The following is a 20095-nucleotide window of genomic DNA, read 5'->3' as shown; positions in this document are numbered from 1 at the left end:
TGTGCGTGTGTGTGCGTGTGTGTGTGTGTGTGAGTGTGTGTGTGCGCGCGAACGTTCGTTGCACGCGTGTGTGGGCGAGTTTCGGCATACCTGGTTCACACTACTTACCAGTAGATGGGGGTAATGTTATGAAAGTTGCTTGGCAACCACCATAAAACAGAAGAAGAAGAAGAAGAAGAAGAAGAAGAAGACGAAGAAGAAGAAGACGACGAAGAAGACGACGACGACGACGAAGAAGAAAAGAAGGCGTAGTGCAAAAAACAGGAATTGGAAGACCAGAGAACGAAGATCAAGATGCAGTTATATGCCTGGCTATTTTGCAATCGGTAACGTCTCCCGTCTATGACATCATTCAACGTGAAAAAGTATACTTGTGGATACTCAAAATGTGCCAAGTGTGTTTAAAATACCTCTGAAGCGATTGCGTATTTTGATTTAAAGCCCTTCCCACCAAGTTCTCATTTTAAAATGGCCGCTTTGTGATGTGACCCGGCTCCCCTTTTTTTACCTCCACTTTATCGCGTTTCGGTTTTATGTGTGCATTCCATCGTTGTGTTAACGTAGCGGGTGGATGAAGCGACGGTCATGTGCGTTAAGACTCGTGTAAATTCAGCATCACTTTGGGCATACACAGTATTCCTATATTTACCAATCAATTGTTGCTGCATAATCGGCTAATTTTAAAGCGCATGTAATTGGTGTCCATGAGGCAGCATGGTGGACCACTAATTACCACGTCTGCCACTTATTCGACAGGATTGATATGTCTTATCCTCCTTTGTGGATTCAAAACTAAATTACGAACAAACAAAAATATACACACGTTTATAAAAACTGGGTGAATCAAAAGCTCTCCATTACCTGGAAGTATGAATATAAGCGTGTGTTATTATCTGTATGTGCCCTGCGATTAACTGGCGACCAATCTAGAGTGCCCAAAGTCAGCAGTGATAGGCTTAAGTACATCCACAACCCAATGAAGACAAGTTAAATCAATTTTAGATATTTTATTTGTGTTATACCTTTCAATTTTTGTTTTGAATGGTAACTTTCAAAACATAAGATATAACAATGGTGTCTTTATATTGGTAAGTTTAATTCATCTTTTTATCACCTTATCTTTTAAGTACTGATCTGTGTAAATTATGCAGTGTTCTTGTGTCACATAAGTATTCACCTGCTTTCAATTCAAGTTGACACATAGTGGACCATTTAACAACAAAAGTTTTCCAAGGCACCTTTTTCTGTTTTAAGTGCAGGGACACTTTCATTACCGAAAACCAATTGAACCCCACACTGGGAAAAAAAAAAACATATAACACAACTTCACACAATGTCAATGTGTCGACAAGCTGAAGAAAAATCAATTCTCTGTCTCTCAATTTTATATTTATATTTTTTTAACCCAAAAAAAAACACAAGCCAAAATATCATATGTAAGTATTCACAGTCTTTACACTTAAGGCAACAAATAAGATCTCAAGTCTTCTTGAAGTACAAGACTGGCACAGTGATTTTTGTGAAGTGCCACACCTACGCCTCCCAAGTCCTGCAAAGCCATAGAGATTGAATGGGAAGTGAAAATGTGCAGCCATTTCCCATGTCTCTCTGTTGATGGTACATAATGTTCAGTTTGGTGTTAGATTGTGGAGTCTGTCTTTTGATAGGATATAATGTGCAATCTGTGGTTGCATTGTGGAATCGCTCAAGGACATACATTGGCTTTGCCCCAAAACACGCCTTATTTTGGTGGTGGACTCGCAAGCCTTGATTGATTCGTACCGGTGGCAACGGGAGCTCGGAACAGAACCACAAGGGCCAGCGATAAAAAGGGACACTTAACTGCCATATTATTATGTCCAATGATGCACAGAAGGCAACTGTATGTTAATGAGAATTTTGATTATCATTACAGTTGTATGCCAATGTGAATCAAAACCAATGAACTTGATGGCTTCTTGTTGTTACTGTCGTAACATTCAATATTAAATTATCCTGTCAGATTACGGCATTTGACCGGTCTTGATAAAGTGTACCTAATTGTGAGTGATATTTTCAATCATTTGTTTCTATGCTGGTCCATCAAAATTTGTCTTCACATAAATTCATTCAGTGGTACTAATGTGTTTGTTGTTACCTTGTATATATGTATGTTTGTTTGTGTGTGTGTGTGTGTGTGTGTGTGTGTATGTATATCCATCCATCCATTTTCCGAACCGCTTGATCCTCACTAGGGTCGCGGGGGGTGCTGGAGCCTATCCTAGCCATCTTCGGGCAGTAGGCGGGGGACATCCTGAACCGGTTGCCAGCCAATCGCAGGGCACACAGAGACGAACAACCATGCGCACTCACACTCACACCTAGGGACAATTTAGAGCGTCCAATCAGCCTGCCATGCATGTTTTTTGGAATGTGGGAGGAAACCGGAGCACCCGGAGAAAACCCACGCAGGCCCGGGGAGAACATGCAAACTCCACACAGGGAGGCCGGAGCTGGAATTGAACCTGGTACCTCTGCACTGTGAAGCTGACGTGCTAACCACTGGACTACCGGGCCGCCAACAATATATTTAAAATGTGAAAAAATAAATATAAAAAGATTTGAAATTTTGTTTGTCATTAATAACTTTTTCATTCATAGAGGAACAGCAATTTTTGCACAGTAGAAGGACCTGTAAACAAAACGACAACACGCTACTCATGGTGGACTTAATTTTACCTTGTACTGTATGTATTTGCCATCCCGTCAGTAAGAACGGCTCCTCTTGAATATAACACAATACAGCACTGCTGAATAATACACGCTTGAATGACGTCACCACTGTCAGCGCAATCTCAAACTAAGCCAGCGGACTGGTCCCAAGTGGACCACAATGGGTGGGAGAAGGAAATGAGGGAAAATAAAAATCTGAGTATCTGCGTGTTTCAGTGTTTCATCTGAGGGGGCATTCTGGCTGTTGCTCATCATGGCGTGCGTGTGTGCATATGCGCGCATGTGCATCGTTGGGCGCCTGCGTGCGTGCGTGTGTCATACCTGTATAAACTACCAAAAAAATCCTTATAAAGAGCAAAAAATCCTTATAACATACCAAAGGATTTTATATGTCAAAATAACGGCAAGCCCCCCCCCCCCCCCCCCCCACGAAATTTTCAATGATATTTATTGTAGATCTCCATAATACAATGTCTGGTTAATGTTTAATCATCATTCTACTTAGTGGCATTACTGTGTTCAGAGTTGTATTCCTGCGTTACTTTTTTCACCAACTCCAAATGCTGACCCATCGGCTCGAAGTTACAGCATCCATTCATATTTACTTTGGAAATGAAAGCATTCGAGTAGACTAGCACCATTCGGGGCAAAAGCAAACTGAACTACCTGTTGGGGGGGGGGGGGAAACGGAAATTGTCAGAATCCGTATGATTTGTGCGATACGGCCATATAGTAAGATTCACCACAAAATCCGTATGAACTATGCCTAAACCGTATGAGTTGACAGGTATGGTGTGTATATGCTTGCAAATGCGCGATCGGGTCGATCGCAGGAGGTTGGTCGCTTCAAAAGTCGATCTTTGGTCAAAAAAGTTTACCCTATGTGGCAAGCTGATCGAAGTACTAAGTAACCGCTGCAGCTTGCATGCAGACAGTGCCTGCTTCGAGTGGCAACAACGGAATAAGAGCCAGAATTGAACAGCATGGTTCAAGAGAAGGAATGCCAGAAGTCCCTGCACTAAGGCGCGAAGCAACATGCATAGTAAGAGAAAAACATTATTATATTTTTGTTTGTGGACTTGGTTGAACTGAGAGTTTGTGTGTATGGGACAGTGCACACAATATTCATTGTTGAACATGACTGGCCTGTGGTCTTTTTACCGGAGGAGTCAATTTCTCTCATTATCATGTTGGTGTACAATAAATCTGGCTGAGCAGAGGTTTGTGTGTGTGTGTGTTTAATAGAAATGACAAGTATTTCCCTAATACTCCTCTTTGTTTATTGGCTTATTTGATCTATATGCCTCTTTTACATCACATATTGTCACCAAATTTGTATTATCCTCTGAGTGTATGTTCAATGTTCCAGAAATTATTAATAACAATAAAAAAAAAACAATACCCACCCTGCCCATATCCCCCAGTAAAGGAGACATCAGCCCATGACATTATGCATTGCAAAAAATATGACAGAGAAAAGATACAAATGATGAATCTGTTGGACAAAAGGAAATTGAAACAGGATCTAGGACAAATATTGAAAAATAGGGAAAGCTGCCGACTTTATCGGTTTGTAAGGCAGGTTTGGATGGGAGAAAGTAAGAATCTTGAAGAAGGGTTGTTTGTGTGCATGCGTGTGTGCGTGTGTGTGTGTGTGCGCGCGTGCGAGTGTGCGTGTGTGTGCGTGTGTGTGTGTGTGTGAGTGTGTGTGTGCGCGCGAACGTTCGTTGCACGCGTGTGTGGGCGAGTTTCGGCATACCTGGTTCACACTACTTACCAGTAGATGGGGGTAATGTTATGAAAGTTGCTTGGCAACCACCATAAAACAGAAGAAGAAGAAGAAGAAGAAGAAGAAGAAGACGAAGAAGAAGAAGACGACGAAGAAGACGACGACGACGACGAAGAAGAAAAGAAGGCGTAGTGCAAAAAACAGGAATTGGAAGACCAGAGAACGAAGATCAAGATGCAGTTATATGCCTGGCTATTTTGCAATCGGTAACGTCTCCCGTCTATGACATCATTCAACGTGAAAAAGTATACTTGTGGATACTCAAAATGTGCCAAGTGTGTTTAAAATACCTCTGAAGCGATTGCGTATTTTGATTTAAAGCCCTTCCCACCAAGTTCTCATTTTAAAATGGCCGCTTTGTGATGTGACCCGGCTCCCCTTTTTTTACCTCCACTTTATCGCGTTTCGGTTTTATGTGTGCATTCCATCGTTGTGTTAACGTAGCGGGTGGATGAAGCGACGGTCATGTGCGTTAAGACTCGTGTAAATTCAGCATCACTTTGGGCATACACAGTATTCCTATATTTACCAATCAATTGTTGCTGCATAATCGGCTAATTTTAAAGCGCATGTAATTGGTGTCCATGAGGCAGCATGGTGGACCACTAATTACCACGTCTGCCACTTATTCGACAGGATTGATATGTCTTATCCTCCTTTGTGGATTCAAAACTAAATTACGAACAAACAAAAATATACACACGTTTATAAAAACTGGGTGAATCAAAAGCTCTCCATTACCTGGAAGTATGAATATAAGCGTGTGTTATTATCTGTATGTGCCCTGCGATTAACTGGCGACCAATCTAGAGTGCCCAAAGTCAGCAGTGATAGGCTTAAGTACATCCACAACCCAATGAAGACAAGTTAAATCAATTTTAGATATTTTATTTGTGTTATACCTTTCAATTTTTGTTTTGAATGGTAACTTTCAAAACATAAGATATAACAATGGTGTCTTTATATTGGTAAGTTTAATTCATCTTTTTATCACCTTATCTTTTAAGTACTGATCTGTGTAAATTATGCAGTGTTCTTGTGTCACATAAGTATTCACCTGCTTTCAATTCAAGTTGACACATAGTGGACCATTTAACAACAAAAGTTTTCCAAGGCACCTTTTTCTGTTTTAAGTGCAGGGACACTTTCATTACCGAAAACCAATTGAACCCCACACTGGGAAAAAAAAAAACATATAACACAACTTCACACAATGTCAATGTGTCGACAAGCTGAAGAAAAATCAATTCTCTGTCTCTCAATTTTATATTTATATTTTTTTAACCCAAAAAAAAACACAAGCCAAAATATCATATGTAAGTATTCACAGTCTTTACACTTAAGGCAACAAATAAGATCTCAAGTCTTCTTGAAGTACAAGACTGGCACAGTGATTTTTGTGAAGTGCCACACCTACGCCTCCCAAGTCCTGCAAAGCCATAGAGATTGAATGGGAAGTGAAAATGTGCAGCCATTTCCCATGTCTCTCTGTTGATGGTACATAATGTTCAGTTTGGTGTTAGATTGTGGAGTCTGTCTTTTGATAGGATATAATGTGCAATCTGTGGTTGCATTGTGGAATCGCTCAAGGACATACATTGGCTTTGCCCCAAAACACGCCTTATTTTGGTGGTGGACTCGCAAGCCTTGATTGATTCGTACCGGTGGCAACGGGAGCTCGGAACAGAACCACAAGGGCCAGCGATAAAAAGGGACACTTAACTGCCATATTATTATGTCCAATGATGCACAGAAGGCAACTGTATGTTAATGAGAATTTTGATTATCATTACAGTTGTATGCCAATGTGAATCAAAACCAATGAACTTGATGGCTTCTTGTTGTTACTGTCGTAACATTCAATATTAAATTATCCTGTCAGATTACGGCATTTGACCGGTCTTGATAAAGTGTACCTAATTGTGAGTGATATTTTCAATCATTTGTTTCTATGCTGGTCCATCAAAATTTGTCTTCACATAAATTCATTCAGTGGTACTAATGTGTTTGTTGTTACCTTGTATATATGTATGTTTGTTGTGTGTGTGTGTGTGTGTGTGTGTGTGTATGTATATCCATCCATCCATTTTCCGAACCGCTTGATCCTCACTAGGGTCGCGGGGGGTGCTGGAGCCTATCCTAGCCATCTTCGGGCAGTAGGCGGGGGACATCCTGAACCGGTTGCCAGCCAATCGCAGGGCACACAGAGACGAACAACCATGCGCACTCACACTCACACCTAGGGACAATTTAGCGTGTTCAATCAGCCTGCCATGCATGTGTTTGGAATGTGGGAGGAAACCGGAGTACCCGGAGAAAACCCACGCAGGCCCAGGGAGAACATGCAAACTCCACACAGGGAGGCCGGAGCAGGAATTGAACCCGGTACCTCTGCACTGTGAAGTCGACATGCTAACCACTGGACTCCCGGGCCGCCATATATATGTGTGTGTGTGTGTGTGTGTATATATATATACACATGCACGCACAGCCATCTCGTTACCTCTGCGTCCCGTGTCCTAGATGCATAATTTTCCCGCCAGACGCACAGTTCCAAATAATAATAATACATTTTATTTATAAGCGCCTTTCAAAACACTCAAGGACACTTATAATGTGCGTTTTTGGGGCGCAAGGAAATTTCTCAGTCAACGACCGCAGTTTGATAATCGCCGTCATTGTTGTTTTGCTCTCGCGTGGCGAGATTTCCGTTCTCGCGAGACGAGAATGGCGAGATCGGCCTTCACTGCGTGGAAAGCAGACGATATCCAAGTTGTGTAACGTTAAAACAAGTGTTGCCAACAAGTGTTGCGAAAGTTTATTGCGGAGACATCACAGAGGAAGGAGCTAAAGTTGGATAGTTTTTTGCGATAACAATCTTGTATGCATGAATTATTTAAATTTTTGCAGCATTTGTTGATAAGAAATATACCCATTATCAATGTATATTGTTGTTGTTTGTGTTATTATCGTATGCAATTGAATAAGTAGACCATTTCAAAATGTGAAATTTGGGACTCTCTAAATGCATAATGGGACTCATACTTTTCTGATCAGTGAGTCCCTGGGACTCGCAGGGCTCAAACTGTAAAATTATCACTGTGTGCAGGGCTCAAATTTCAAGTCAGAATTCAGAGTTAGGATTCCTTGACAGGTTTTCAGTTTAGTTTGCCATTAAATCAAAATGAAATCCTGTATCCATGGATTTATTATTGGAGTCTTTACCGATTCTGTTTTCAGCTGTATCAAGAGAGCAAATGCATTGAGTTGATCATATCTCAAACATCAAGATTAACACAAATAATGCTGATGATTGTCTTGGATTGGTTATGCTCTGACAATAGTTTTCTACTTAGTTTAGTTTTTTTTCCTTCTATATACTGTGTTAACAATTGCAGCTGAAGGTATGACAAGTTCTGCCGGAGGTGGGAGTTTATACTCTTTCTGACTGGGGCTTCTGTCAGGCATCCCCAGCAAGCCCTCACAATTCCTTTAGGGTCTGCCAGAGCGGAACGGCACCTTCGGAGCCAACACACCACCAGGTGTCGCTCAGTTGACAGCTCCGCCTGAGTGTCGAAAATATACGGCCGCAAATCCATTGACACGACTCCAAAGTCGATCATTGAGCTGCGGCCTATGGTCTCCTGGTGCCAAGTGGCGCAAATGGACACCTTTATGCTTGAACATGGTGTTCGTGATGGACAATCCGTAACGAGCGCAGAAGTCCAGCAACAGATCACCACTCGGGTTCAGATTAGAGACAGGTGGGGAGGTGTTCCTTCCAATCATGCCCATTCAGGTCTGACTGTCATTGCCCATGTGAGCTTTGAAGTCCCCCAGCAGAACGATGGAGTCCCCAGGAGCTGCGCTCTCGAGCACACCCTCAAAGGACTCCAAAAAGGGTGGGTAGCCTGAACTGCTGTTGGGTGCATAGGCACAAACAACATTCAGGACTCAAAGGTGGAGGGAGGCTATCCTATTGTCCACCGTAGTGAACCCCAATGTCCAGGCACCAAGCCGGGGGGTGATAAATATGCCCACACATGCATGGCGCCTCTCTCACCTTGGGCAACTCCAGAGTGGAACAGTGTCCAACCCCTCTTGAGAGGACCAGAGCCCAAGCTGTGCATGGAGGTAAGACCGACTATCCAGTCAAAACGTCTCTCCCTCGTACACGAGCTCAGAATCCTTCCCTGTCAGAGAGATGACATGGACAATGGACGCTACAGCTTCTTGTTGCTTTCAAACTTAGCTTGTAGCAGATGTGTGCACATTTTCAGCACGACTTCTTTGATCCACTGGTGAAAGGACACTTATCCGCTCCTCTTTCAACTACAACTGCTTTAAAGCACAAAGTGTATGCAGAAAAAGTGGTTGAGATTGTCTGTGTCTTATGTGTTGTGTTGTATTATTTTGTCATTTTATGTGAACTGTTCTTTTGATGGTGGTGCGAGCACCCGCAGCGGCTCCTCTCTCTCCTGTGGTTGAGAGGAATGAAATTTCATCTGTGCTGTATGTTGCACATGAAGCACATTTGACAATAAAGTTGACTTGGCTTTGACATTCCATGTTCTTAGAGCTAGTAGCAGGCAATCAGACCTAAGTCCTTGTCTTTTGCCGCCGCGGACCTCGCAGGGGCACCCGACCCCTTTGGCCCCTCCCACAAGTGGTGAGCCCATGGGAACGAGGACCCATGTTGCCTTTTCAGATTGAGCCTGGGTACACTCGCGAGGAGGAAAGCCAAATCAACCGACCTCCCGCTACCGCACGTGCATGCACACATGCACCCGCCATGATGAGCAACAGCCATAACATGCCAGAACACGAACGAAACAGAAAAATAAAGTAGTTACAAGAGCTTGTGAGTTTGTGACAAGGAATCGGTGCCTACCTTAGTCGAGACCTGACCCGGCGGCATGGGATGCACTTTGGCAGCGTCTTCAATGCAACGTCGTCACTATCGTAGCTCACGTGTACCGTTTTAAAACGCTTCTCCCGGCTCTCCAAATTCCCATTAATTGCCAGTGCCATCAGTGAATTACACATGACAAACATTTTAAATGAGAATAATAACAATAAAAAAAGACGAATGGCATCAGCTCTAATCGCAAGCTGCAAGTGCAGACTGCTGACCGCTAACAACTTCCGGTGATGCAGGTCACGTGCCGCCATAGGTTAAAGGTGACCTGCTTTGTTAGATTATTTTATTTTTTTCAATACTTTTGGGTGAAACTGAAACTGAGAGGATGCTTAGGGTGCAGGGTGCACTAACACAAAAATATAAAATATTAATAACACGGACCCACATTTTAAAAAAAAATCGATTTTCCCCTTGACCCCCTGGAGCCTGGGACCAGTTCACAGGCTTCTCTTCATCGCGATTGATTGGTTGGGCACCGCTCTTGACTGTGGATGGTTGTTTCTCTCTGTGTGCCCTGCGGTTGGCTGGCAATCAGTTCAGGGTGTACCCTGCTTACTGCCCAAAGACAGCTGGCATAGGCTCCAGCACCCCTCGCGACCCTTGTGAGGCTAAAGCAGGATGGATGAATATATAACGGCAGCGGTTCTCAAACCTTATAGTGACCATTTTGAAAGACGTATTTCAAAAGACCAGCTTTGAAACGAATAAAAACAAATGCTTATCGTACTCCGACAAGTGTTATGATAGTAATGACACAATGTAAAGTGTCATGATGTTGGTGTACACTGTCGTCCAACTTCTATAATGAACAAAGTTCTTGTTTGCGCTCAGTTGTTGACGCCGCATTGTTGGACATAAATGGTGAGGCTTCACCCAATGTCGTTGCCCTTGTTCCTCGCCACCATTCTGTAATTCTGTTACAGCAGCTGTGAATGTCTAGTGGCTAATGGACTGGCTAAAGATGGTGACATGAGGCTAACCCGCTTTGTGCACTATGATTCAGTCGTCTTTTTTTTTTTCTCTCCCCATCTTCACAACATCCTGTTTTGGTGATTAAAAACCCTGGAGCTCAAAACTGAAAATGCACTTTTGGGCAATTTTCGACGGCTTATGAATTTGTTCACACTACGGCATCAGAAGGTAGATGGTGCCCTGATACAGCGGCAAACTGGCCACTTGACGACCAATAGTGTTGAACCTTGAAGTTGGAACCAGTTCTGATTTGGAACCGATTTTCAATTCCCAACCTTAATAAAGGTTGTGTGATTGTTTTATTTTTATTTTTTATTATACTGTAAGTATATGCCAGCCTGATACTTTTAAATAAAATGTATGGCAGCAAGTCTCGTGCAACAATGGTTCAAACCAACTAAACAAAATCAATTTTATCAGATATTAATGGTGCAGCACCAACTAGCGATGCAAAATAGTTTAATATTCTGTCTTAAATAGACAAAGCCAATTGTAAAATAAAAAAATTCCACTTACAGCATTAATAAAATACAACATAATACGTCTTTATTTATGTAGCGCTTTCACGACAGCTGCAGCTGTAACAAAGCACTTTACAGAACATTTAACGTAAATTAACAAAATACTACAACTGAACACAAAATATGGTCAGTCATACAATCGTAACAACTATCCCCTGCATATGTTGTTGTATGATGTGGTTATAGATGAAAGAGGAGAGAATCAAAGTCTCCCCTCATCAATGATGTCATGCTCAAGACGGGCATGACGTCCCACATGGCTACAAGCTAAGTTTGAAAGTAAACAAGAAGCTGTTACGTCCATTGATGATAAAAGAAATTCGTTCACTTCTGTCAATTTTATATTGGCTTGAATTCCAAGTGGCAACTCTCATTTCCAAATACGCATCGGTGCTCCGTGCCGAGACTCCTCTCTCCTCATCCTCTGCTCCAACAGTCGCACCAACTCAGACTGTCCAACAAGCGCCGACATCTCAGGTGAACAAAACTAGGCTGTGAAAATTGTTGCCCATAACGGGCGCAAAAAAACACAAGTGCGACAGTCAAATAGCGCCGACATTCTCCCCATCAGTGCTGATAAACGCGTGCTGCCAAGAAAGCGAAACCATCAAGCACAGATGCTTCTGCCTTGACGAATGCAATGACCAAAACGCTGACAACAATCTACAAAGGGTCCACACAAAGGACAGTAAATGCTATATGATAAAACAGCAAAAATAAAAAAGCAAATCTCTTGAAGAGCTCTTAAATACGCCTGACAGCTAAGGCGCCATCTTGAAGTAGTGATTAATATTTAAAGATTTAAACTGATCAATGAATCAATTCCACAAAGTCACCTGGTGCTAAACTCCACTTCTCAAAAGTCGATTCACCCCATTCACAAAAGAAAATCTCTAGAGTCACGGTATTTTGGAATATAGACCATCTAGTCCAGGGGTGCCCAAACATTTTTGACCAAAGATCTGCTTTTCGATTAACCAACCTCCCGCGATCGACCCGTTACCACGCACGCATACGCACTCATTTTACGTGTATGCCATGTTGAGCAACAGCCATAACGGCCTCGAAGATGAACGAAACAGAAAAACAAAGCAAACACAAGAGTTGATGAGTTTTTGAAAAGGAAATCTCTGACTCCCTTCATTGGAGACCTGATGCGGAGGCCTGCGATGCACTTTTGTAGCTTTTTAACTATCGTAGCTCACACGTACTGTTTTAAATTGCTGCTCTCGGCCCTCCGAGTGCCATCGGTGAATTGTACACGAAATGAACTTTAACTGATAATAATAAAAGCTATATTGCAACAGCTTTGTGATCGTAAGTTGCAATTGCAGACTACTTAGTGTGAACAACTTCAGGTGACGCAGGTCCCGCGCCACCGTAGTAGGTTAAAGGTGACCTGCATGATTTTATTTATTTTTTAAATACTTTTTGTGAAAGTGAGACTGATAGGATAATTAGGGTGCAGTGTGCATTAACACAAATAATATTTTACTAACATGCAGAGAGACACAAACATGTTTTTGTTTTTTGTTTTTTTCCCTCTACACTCCTTGCAATCGACTTGGGACCAGTCTGCGAGCTACTGGTCGAATGCGATCGACGTAATGGGCACCCTTGATCTAGTCCATCCACTCATTTTATTGAGCCGCGTATCCTCACTTACATTACATCACAATACAATAAAGTACATCTTTATTTATATAGCGCTTTCACAACAGCTGCAGCTAAAAAAAATCACTTGACAGAACAGTTAACATAAAATAACAAAGTACAGTAATATAAGTGAGACCGTTTGGATATGCTCTACTTTTTTCTTAATGTATTGCCAAGGTGTTGGATTAGGACTCTTCGGTAGCCAAAGGCCTTCAATTATCACTAACCGGTTTTACATAGAGCCATACTGGATATTCTGATTAGAATGAATCCAAATGAGTCGAAATGATCCATGTAAACATAGATATAAAAAGGCTGAATCCTGATGGAATGTCATTTGGATTCACAGGCATAGTATATTCCTTTTGCCAATCCAAATAAGCTTCATGTAAACAATTTGATGACAATAGCCAAGCTGTGCTCGCTCTGCTGTCTTGCTGTAAATGGACCTGTATAGTGACGTTGTTGTCTACGCACCATAAAATGGCAGCATCTTACCAGGACTCTTCTGCGACGGCAGAACTTGTTTTAAAATATTATCTGTGTGATCTGAGGCTGGCTTCCATAATAAATATGCAATATACTGTATACCTGACTTTGAACAAACTGATAGAGACCATCTGATAAGTAAGGGGTGGATGCGTAGTTGTCACAACACTAAAATTCAGACTTCGATAGTATAATTGCATAAAATTCCTCAGTGTAAAATTGGAACAATACCATTGGGAAAAAAACAAAAACATCAACAGCAGTGGAATAAAAAATGACAAAATATCTGGAGCAAATGAATGAAAATGATGTTCCCTCTTAATAAAAAAAAGTGGCTTCTAAAGCACTTTAACAGCAAAGTTTCAATCTAAAATGGTGCAATGCTACCCTCTTTTGGCGTTTTGCCTCATTACCACTCAACTGCTTGCAATTTAAAAGGGCAGGTGCATCAGACCCAGATCAACCCCTCCCAATGAAAAAACGTGATCAAACGACACAAGACAACCTTGTCACTCCATGTATTAATTACAATGGACGACCCAAGTCGTTCTTGGACATGGAGTTTAAAATTGTTGAAAATAGTCTGAATATTCGCATCCGCGGATGCCGAAACACGAGTATGATGCATGGCGGGAGTCACTTTTTGAAAGTCAGAGCTACTTCTAGTGCACTGATTAATGCAAAGGGCTAGCAGTTTGATACACACTTCTGAAATTACAAATGACAATAATTATCACAATGATGTAACATGGTGGTATCACTAGGCAATGCTCTGTTTCTGTACATTTTTTGCAAACACATGATCAATACTTTGTTTGAAATGATCACTTTACTGGTGAGCTATTTTAGAACTAGCCCACGGCCACCACATTGGTGACCCCTCCTGTATGGTAATTCGGGTTCTAAACATCATAGGCTATATCAAGGGGTCACCAACCTTTTTGAAACTGAGAGCTACTTCTTGGGTGCTGATTAATGCAAAGGTATACCAGTTTTGTACAGATGTATGAAATAACAGATTTGCTTAAAAAAACTTTGTTATGACTAATAACTAATGATGTTCATTTATGTGAAGACGCTGATTATGTTCATGATTTCAGAATAGTTTGGATATTGATAAATACCACATGTGACACATTATTTTCATGATTTTTGCCAGGGTTTGCATGATCAAATGATCACTTCAACAAAAGTCCTTGAAAATAATCTATCACCGATGAGCTATTTCTAGAACTGGCCTGCGGGCTACTTATGTGGTTGTTAACGCGGCTATATTATAATCTCTAAATGGGCATGAAATGAAATTACAGTAAATATTCTCTAGTACGGACTCGTGTTTGCGCTGTCCAATTTGTCCTGATAACAGAAATTCCTCATTTGGGAAATGACCATGGTACATGTCCTTTATGAACCTGCAAGTACAGTAAATATTCCCATCCCCGGAATTCTATGAAAAGGAATATCCTTCACCCGTAATAAAAACCTATGCATTCACATTTTGACTACCATATTACGTGTTACCGGAACTTACGTAAGCGGAAATTCCACTATCCGTAACCCGGATGGAGGCGTAATGCCGCGGGAGCTTAAATACACGCAACGCCCACCCGATGCGACGGAAAAGACACGACGCTGAGACACGTTTTCACTTCGCGTTTTTCGATCATCAGATTCGAAACGACAACGTGTAAGTGAGTTTTTATTGGCGTGCGTTTTACTGTAATTGTGAATGATTTTAACTTTATTCACTTACGTCCTGCAGAACGCGGCACTAGCTTAAAAGCAGCACCCACTCGACACGACCGAAGAAACGTGTTCTCTTCGCCGTTTTCATTCATCAGATTCAAAACGAAGACGTGTAAGTGACTTTTTATTGGCGTGCGTTTTACTGTAATTGTGAAAGATTTTAACTTTATTCACTTACATCGTGTAGATCATGGCATCGAAACGTAGAAGAACTGTAATGACTGTAGCGGAGCGAGTGAAATGCATCCGTTTGAGCGAGGCTGGACACAAAGTTAAAGACTCCAGACACTTGGAGTCGGAAAGACGCAAATCTACGAAACTTTTTAAAAACAAGTCATCGATTCAACTCCTCATGACAAGCCACCATCCAGCAAGGAAGCAATGCAAATGGCAACTAAAATCCTTCAGTATGCACAAGAATTACCAGACATCGGTGATCAACGGGACAGTTACCTGCAACTAGCAAGAAAACTGTATGACACCCAGGCAAACATTGTCATAAACCAAAGAATGCATCCAACAAAACAATCCAAAATAGACACATTTTTTCCCAAGACAGAAAAAAATAAACATTAAAATACTGTACGTATTTTACTGTTGTGATTTTATTGCAGTTTTTGTTATATAAACAGTTTTTAGACAGTATGTTTTTGTATTTTATACAGTAAATATTCATACATACAGTAAATATTCTCTAGTACGGACTCATGTTTGGGCTGTCCAATCCTTCCTTATAAAAGAATTTCCCTATGTGGGAAATGAGCATGGTGCATGTCCTTTATGAACATGCAAGTATGTGAATAAAATATGTGTGTAACAACACAAGCAATGAAATGCAAAAATATATACTCCTAACACTGCTTATAACACAAAAGCTGCAGTACAACATACTGTACAGGTATATGAACAAAATACAATAAAACAAATTTAGGACTATTTGCTCTAAAATGAGACGAGTAACAGACCCGGCTTTTCTTTCCATTATCTCACTGTCGCTAACTCGACCTCCCCTCGATCGCCACCAAAGACAGCGTTGCTCAGCTGATGTCATGCAATGAACTTTTAAAGCCAGCCACGGGACGCTTCGTAGTCCTCAATGGCCATAGTTGGCGCGATGGAAATCGCTTTCTCTCTAATTCGCACTCCAGTTAGCGTAAGGTTTTTAGCATGATAACAAGTAAAGCATTCCAGGAAACGTTCGTTTATTTGACTGTCCATTGAGCCACAAGCAATTTACTCTGAGCACCTAATCGGATGCATTCCACTCTATCTTCCACGGATCTAGCTACAGTATCTACACACATAGATAGTGAGGTCCCTCTTGGGCCAAGAGTCTTGGCCAATCGGAGGCCAGGATGAAGCTTGGCAAGCCAATGGCAGAGCAGCTATGAATATGTTGCATTCAGGAAACTCTGGAGCTGTGAATGAAATAAAAATCGTTCACTATTGCAGTCAAACTCATGCTAAAAGAGTCACTTACATGTCGCCGTTTTGTATTCAATGAGAGTAAATAGCGGCGCGGACAGAGTTGTTCCGTAGTATCGAGCGGGACTTGCTTGTGTTTGCTTGTGTTTGCGTCACCGTGTGCTTCTGTATGGCTTCCGGGTTAGGAGGATATCACAAAATAAATTCTATAGCCCTCCCTACAGAATTTATATTGTGATTTGTGAATGCACAACAAAGGAATAAATAACTACGACTGACATCTGATCGTTCTGTTGGAGCTATGATCAAGGAAATGCCAATGCGTTTTTCAGAGGCGGTCATGAACGCCTCTCGAGTTGAACGGAAGAAGAGAAGGCACGGAGACGGACAAAGACGCACCTGTATTTGTTGAAAAAAGGAGAGCTGTTTTTTTTTTTTAACGCAGACTTTATTAATGGTACTGTACGTCTTTGTCCGTCTCCGTGCCTTGTCTTTCTTCCGTTCCACTCAAGAGGCGTTCATGGCCGCCTCCGAAAAACGTAAATTAATGATTACTTCAATCAAACTATGAAGAAATCAAGCGTGGAAATCATAAAATGAATCTGTAGAGGGTATATAGAATTTATTTTGTGATTTCCTCGCTTGATTTTCTGTTTTGATGCATTATTACAATTTTCGTAGTTTCATTTAAGTACAGTAATAGTTAATTTACGTTTTTCAGAGGCAGTCATGAACACCTCTCGAGTTGAAAGGACGCCTCTCGAGTTGAATGGAATTCGTAGCACCATCTAGTGGAGGCATTGTAGATTGTGCCTTACAATGCGATTTGTCCAATGTATGAAACAAAATTACAAAATAGCCATTCATTGAAAGTGCCTCATAATCCAATGCGCCTGTTAGTGCGGAAAATACGGTAATTACAGTAATCCCTCGTTTATCACGGTTTATGGGGACTGAAATCACCCGCGATAAATGAAAATCCGTGAAGTAGTGAGTATAGGTACATGTACATGTGTATGAGTATAAAAAATATTAATAAGGCCAAATTTAATGGTATACATGCACGTAGAAGTATATTTTGTAGTAATTAACATCACTTAACTCATTCAATTACAGCCATTTTCACTGGAGCAACCCCCTCAATCCCAGTGTTTTACTGAATTTTGACTGATCTTGCAAGGCCCACAGAATATTTGGTTCTAATGCTATATAAACATGGAGCATACCAAAATAAAGTTTGGACTCTCTTCTTTCAGCAATCGGCTTTACAAAATGGCTACATTTAATGGAAATGGCGATTCTGGGCAAAAAACTGAAAAAGAGCTTTTTGTAAAAGCATGCATTTCAATCTCGTGAGGCACCACTGCCACATACTGGTCTCTTTTTTACATGATTTGCAATGCAAACGGCTTATTCTCATTGCATCAGAACCTCTTCCTCTCTAACGCAAAAAAAAAAGATTTAGACGTACAAGTTCGTCCTTGGTAGGCGGGGCCTAATTTTCAAAAGACATACAAGTACGTCTTGTGGAACAAAAGCGTTAATGCTGTATACTAATAGATTTAAACATGTATAGATTAGGTTAGTGTACGAATAACAAAATACAGTAAACATGTACATGTAGTACTGCATATGTTGTATGTCTATGTGACTCGCTGTTGTTTTCCTGACTTTCACTGCTTCTCGCGGACCGTTTGCGGACTTAATTTTTAATTTTTTTAAATGAATAAATCCGCGATGCACCGAAGGCGTGATAAATGAACCGCGAAATGGCGAGGGATCACTGTATATGAACATTCCTACATTGTTTTTATCTACTGTCGAGGTAAAGCATGGCATAGACAAGGTTATTCAGTCTGTGTTTACAGTCATTTTTGGCTTGACAAATGGTTCAAGAAGAAACAACTCTTCGAAAAAAACAATTGAAAAGAGAATTAATCTCAGTTTCTTTGAGAAGAACTAATGCCTGACCATCTATAATAGTTTTTCTGCTTTTCACCTCACAGCCACGCTGTGCAGACAGAATAATTTGCATCTTGCACGTGCCCCTCATTTGGAGTCCATTTCAACCTTCTTCAGCACCAAGTTACCAGAGGGATCACAATGGACCTGCTGCTGATCCCACTACAGTGATAATACTTACATCAGATTAACATTCATGGGTTACCCCCTCGCCTGATCCACCTGAAAATTCTCAATAAACTGTACTTCTCAAACAGCAAAACCCGTAACGACACAGCGATATCTGCCTGCTGCAATGTATCACCACAAGCCCCAGTCACAAGGCCCGCAGTCTTTCGCCAACATGTCAAGGCCTGATCATAATCATCACCATCAGCAACCTCCAAATCAAAGAAATCCCCGTGCTTCGAACATGCTGTCTGCCTTCTCATTTCCTCGCCCCACCCAACTTCCTGAGGAGCTGGAGTCAGCTCTGGCTATTCGTGGAGCCAGAGACACAGACCATCGTCTCACTGATCACACAAGCCGGGCCCAAAAAAATCTGAACCCAGGCACTGCAGTCAGTCAACATGGAGGCTACTGTTCTGGCCCAACAACACTGATCTCTGATAATCAAACTAGCCACCATCACAATGCAGATTGGTCAAACTTCCAACCCCCAACTAAATTGTTTGCCAACTCTGCATCTGATGGTACTTGTCACTCTCAGCAACTCCAAGGGCTTCACCAGCAGGCCCAGACCAACCGAAGTGGACAAGGTGCTCCAAGCTGGGTTCCAAGCGGCCCAGCCTCTTCCCAAGCCAAACAACTCCATAGTGCTGTTGGGGATGGCCAGGGTTTATATACACCTGAAAGTGCAGGAAGTATCTTGGCGAGCTTTGGACTATCAAATGATGACCTTGAAGTGCTGAGTCACTATCCAGATGATCAACTGACCCCAGATACTTTACCTTTCATTCTCCGGGACATACAAATCAACAAGTCAGACAACCGAAACACTGTGGCATGCAACACTCATGGCAAGATCCTTCCTCCTTCAGACACATCCCAGCTGATGGATACCTCCCCGTCTGAAGTGCCCAGTCTTCTGACAGTTACAAAGACAGCAGGAAAAGTGATTGACTATGGCCATGCCAGTCGGGCCAAGGAAAATACAACCAAACAGACGTTTAAAAGAGAGAAACTTTCAAATGAAAGAGTGGTTCAAATGTACTCATCATCTGCATCGCCTCCAAAAATAGAAAAGGCAGAAAAACGTCATATACGTTTGGTGCACATGGACTCAAGTACGCATGGAGACCGGGACTATCGTAAGACAAGTGGCGACCATCACAAGAGCAGTCTCTCACCAAGTAGTGAAGGACCACCATATAAATCTCGGATCGTTGACAAAGACTACAGGAACAGTGGAGCAAAGCAGAGGTCATCATCTGAAACGAGGCGAGAGCTGTACTCCAGACGGTCTCGTTCGTCTTCCCCCGGCACAAGTGGATTCGGAATCAGCAAGAAGTTCCCTGACTCCACCTTTATACGTGATTTCTCTGGGACAAGTCCAAAAGTGTTTCCTCATTCCTGCTCCCTGTGCCACATTCAGTGTGATCATAATAAGGTAAGTGTAACCATGCCTTTTTTTTTTAAAAGGAATGCAGTATGTTCATGAAGTACATACTACTGGCATTGTATAGTTAACAAACTACAATAATAGTGGTGTAGTTTGATTTAAAAAAAAAATAACCACAAATTTAAAAAAAGGAAAACACGGCCAACAATGTACCTCTCTAAGCCATCAGTAACAATTTGTTAATGCTTTACAGTTGTGATAGAAGTAGGTATTTACTAAGAAGGAAAACGAATACCTCTTGGAATACTTAGACCTGTGTTTTTCAATCTTTTTCGAACCAA

At 41.6% G+C, this 20095-nt stretch overlaps 1 protein-coding gene and 1 long non-coding RNA gene across 5 annotated transcripts in view; both read left to right on the top strand.

The window, feature by feature from the left end:
• The first annotated feature begins 207 nt into the window (after positions 1-207).
• On the top strand, positions 208-2606 carry LOC147200704 (uncharacterized). The gene is made up of 2 exons (XR_015101831.1): positions 208-326; positions 2235-2606. It is a non-coding gene; the product is annotated as an uncharacterized LOC147200704 (long non-coding RNA).
• Positions 2607-4614: 2008 nt separating this feature from the next.
• The window catches only part of LOC147200703 (uncharacterized), a 48799-nt gene continuing 33318 nt past the window's right edge, over positions 4615-20095 (top strand). For 2 of the 4 annotated variants that reach the window (XR_015101926.1, XM_086121142.1), the window contains exons 1-2: positions 4618-4707; positions 18238-19802. Coding sequence is in view for 2 of the 4 variants with exons in the window: in XM_086121142.1 (XP_085977268.1) it covers positions 18489-19802 (1314 nt within the window). In the remaining 2 variants the exon portion in view is untranslated. Of the gene's footprint in view, positions 4708-18214; positions 19803-20095 lie in introns of all 4 variants that reach the window. The other 2 variants (XM_086121143.1, XM_086121144.1) reach the window with 2 other exon arrangements.

This window comes from Hippocampus guttulatus, chromosome 9 (genome assembly GCF_054856545.1).
Source record: "Hippocampus guttulatus isolate MCC_2025c chromosome 9, RoL_Hgut_1.0, whole genome shotgun sequence".
Taxonomy (NCBI): domain Eukaryota; kingdom Metazoa; phylum Chordata; class Actinopteri; order Syngnathiformes; family Syngnathidae; genus Hippocampus; species Hippocampus guttulatus.
The sequence above is the reverse complement of the archived record's forward strand: the minus strand, read 5'-3'. Positions and strand labels throughout refer to the sequence as shown.